The 3,261-nt window shown below is 37.3% G+C and overlaps 1 protein-coding gene across 1 annotated transcript in view; it reads left to right on the plus strand.

The window, feature by feature from the left end:
- LOC107758141 (transcription factor ETV6-like) overlaps positions 1-2,760 on the plus strand; it is a gene marked incomplete at its 3' end in the record, with an annotated part of 17,650 nt that extends 14,890 nt beyond the window's left edge. Inside the window, exons 5-7 of the mRNA XM_016575810.1 lie at positions 47-569; positions 1,517-1,659; positions 2,644-2,760. Of these exons, the coding sequence (XP_016431296.1) occupies positions 47-569; positions 1,517-1,659; positions 2,644-2,760 (783 nt within the window). The remainder of the gene's footprint in view (positions 1-46; positions 570-1,516; positions 1,660-2,643) is intronic.
- Between the last annotated feature and the right edge of the window lie 501 nt (positions 2,761-3,261).

The raw sequence follows: 3,261 nt of genomic DNA on the forward strand, positions 1-3,261 counted from the left end.
GTGTGTGTGTGTGTGTGTGTGTGTGTGTGTGTGTGTGAGTGTGTGTGCGTGTGTGTGTGAGTATTTATTTGATTCTGATGTTGATTCTCTCTCTCTCTGTGTGTCAGAAACGGTACGCCGGCCGCCGCGCGCCGCAGACGCTCATTCCCTGCATCCTCCCACCATCGAGCTGCGCCATCGCTCGCCCCATCATCCGCCCGCGCCCCTGCGCTCGGTCGAGGACCCCCAGCAGGCATCCGCACAGCTGCCCGACAGCAACCACCACCTGCTGGACGACGTGTATCCGCTGTCCGTGTCTCCATCCGCGGCTAACGGCCACTGCGTGCTTCTGGAGGAGGCTCCGCCGCGCGTCATCCAGCTCATGCCCAGCGCCATCATGCACCCGTTGCTGAGCCCGGACTTCAGGAGAACGCCTCAGGAGAATGGCCGCGAGGTCAAAGGTCAAGCACACTTCACCCATCAGACGCCTCTCCAGCTCCCCCTGCAGGAGGAGCGCCACTACCGCAATCACATCATCATGTCCGTCTCTCCGCCCGAGGAGCAGGCCACGCCCATCGGCCGCATCGCAGGTGAGGCCCCGCCCCCCTCTGCTGATTGGTCAGTGCTGGCTGGCGCATGATTAGCATTTTTCACAAAAATCGGAAATCACGTCAGCGCAGGGTAAAGTTAGTTCTGTTACATTTACATTACATTACATTTAGTCATTTAGCAGATGCTTTTATCCAATGCAATCAAAATCAAATAAAAAATTTTTTTTTAAGAAAACAAGCAGTTAGTAAATGAATAGAGTGCAAGTCTAAAAGGGGCAAGTTTTTGTTGTTTTCAGAATAGAATTAGAGAGTGCTAGAGTTAGAGGGTCAAATAAAGGGTTACAGGTCTGCGCCTATTATATTAGTATGCCCTTTTCTCAAATAATGCTTCTTACCTTTTCCATTTTGTCTGTTTTCCAACTTGTTGTTATATAATCTACAGAGAAATAACATTTCACTTGTTTGTCACTCATGAGACCGCTGACTCGTGAGATAAAAACTCCCTTTTTATATATAAATACACACATACAGCATATATTTCGAAAATATTTACGTGTATATATTTAGATTCATATAAATTATATCATATTTAAATATATAAACGTAACATATTTTTCTTAAATATATACATGCATTTATATATGCATAATAAATATACACAGTACACACACATATATTATGTAAACAAAAACTTTTATTTTGGATGCCATTTAATCGTTTGACAGCGGTAGTATATTTGTGTAGACCTACATCAGTAGGTGGCGATAAATGAGCATCTGTTTTACGTTTACCTTTACATTTACTGTAGTAATTAATACAGAGACACTGATTTGGGCAAACAGCACTAATGACTTGTTTAGCACTTGAAGCTTGAAGTTGAGGGCTTGCAACTTGACTCGGGGCTTGAATGCAAAGACTGGAGACTTGCTTGTGACTCGGTCCCACCTCTGCGTGATTGTGTTGTGTTGTGTTGTGTTGTGTGTCAGACTGCAGGCTCCTGTGGGATTACGTCTATCAGCTGCTGTCGGACAGTCGCTACGAAAACTACATCCGCTGGGAGGACCGCAATACCAAAGTCTTCCGCATCATGGACCCCAATGGCCTGGCCCGCCTGTGGGGGAACCATAAGGTAAAATAAAGTTTAATTACAAATTTAAATAATCAAATATTAAAAACAATATATTAACTATTAAATTAAATATTAAAAATGGAATAAAAGAACATTAGAACAAGTTAAAATAAAATAATTAAAGTGTAATATTACAAATTTAAATTAAATAATACAAATAAAGATAAAATAGAATTAAATCATTAGTGTAAAATAATCTAAAATAAATTAATTATAAATTAAAGTAAACAATCTTGCATTAAAAATAATAGATTAAGTATTAAATATAAAAATTGACATTAGAATGAATTAAAATAAAATAAATATAAAAAATAATTAACTTAAAAATTAAAATATATCAAAATATTTAGACAAAATATATAAAAATGTAGATATTAAGTATTAAAGGTTTAACCAAGCATTACAATTTAATGAAATGTTAAAAATAATTCAAATGAAAACCAATAATAAGGAATTGGTCATTTAAAAAAAATCATAGATATTAATAAAATCTTAAATTGTGGAGTAGTCATGGAAACAACTGTAGTGAATAGAAGTTGTATCTATACCATTTTTAATTTGGTATCATTTATATGCTATTATAGTTTTTGTTCATATTTTGAATTAGTTTCTGTTTCCATTTCAATTTTCGTTGAAGTTTTAGTAATTTTGTTGCGTGTTTTTGTCTGTTTTATTATTTTTGTAATGTCTATATAGTTTTATAGTGTATAATGTCTATATAATCTTTTTTTCCTATATAGTTTGTTAAGTTTAAGTTTTTAGTTTTAGTTGTTTTAGTACTTCAAATTAAACCAAACGAAAATTAAATATTGCCTTGGCAACTTGTTAGCTAACAATTTAACAATATATTTTATTTTATTTCAGTTCATTTTTATTTATTGATTTTTTGATGGTTTTAGTTAAGGATAATAAGCCTGGCCTCTGCTCTGCTGTAATGTTTCCTGAGCTGAAATGCATTAGTGTTGTGATGTGTTGCTCACACAGAACAGGACCAACATGACGTATGAGAAGATGTCGCGTGCGCTGAGACATTACTACAAACTCAACATCATCAGGAAAGAGCCGGGACAGAGACTGCTGTTCAGGTCAGTGTGTGTGTGTGTGAGAGTGTGTGTGTGTGTGTGTGTGTGTGAGTGTTTGTGTGTGTGTGTGTGTGTGTGTGTGTGTGTGAGTGTGACAGCATGAACTTCTAAAGCCGCAGATGCCTCGGTCGGTCCGTCTGACCTTTGACCTCTGTGTGACCTCCAGATCACGGAGGATCTGCACTGCACTGCTCTCAGTCTGTCGAAGCCCATCCTACTCGCTGTTTTTTAGTCTTATACTTCAGCAACCTTCACGGTGACAATCATTTTAATGACAAATGATGCTCTTTTTTCAAATCAGATCTAGAAATTGTTGGTGCAGCTTTTTTCTCTCTTTGGTAAGTATATTGTACGAAGACCTGTTGCGATTTGTGTAAACGTGGGATTACTAGAATGCTGGTGAAAATGTGATTCAATTCTACAATAAATTTTACTGAGTGACACGGGTGAGTTTACTGAATTTGTTTTATGTCCATTTATTTGCATGCTATATATATATATATATATATATATATACAGG

Source organism: Sinocyclocheilus rhinocerous, unplaced genomic scaffold, assembly GCF_001515625.1.
Source record: "Sinocyclocheilus rhinocerous isolate Xijiao unplaced genomic scaffold, SAMN03320098_v1.1 scaffold2911, whole genome shotgun sequence".
Taxonomy (NCBI): domain Eukaryota; kingdom Metazoa; phylum Chordata; class Actinopteri; order Cypriniformes; family Cyprinidae; genus Sinocyclocheilus; species Sinocyclocheilus rhinocerous.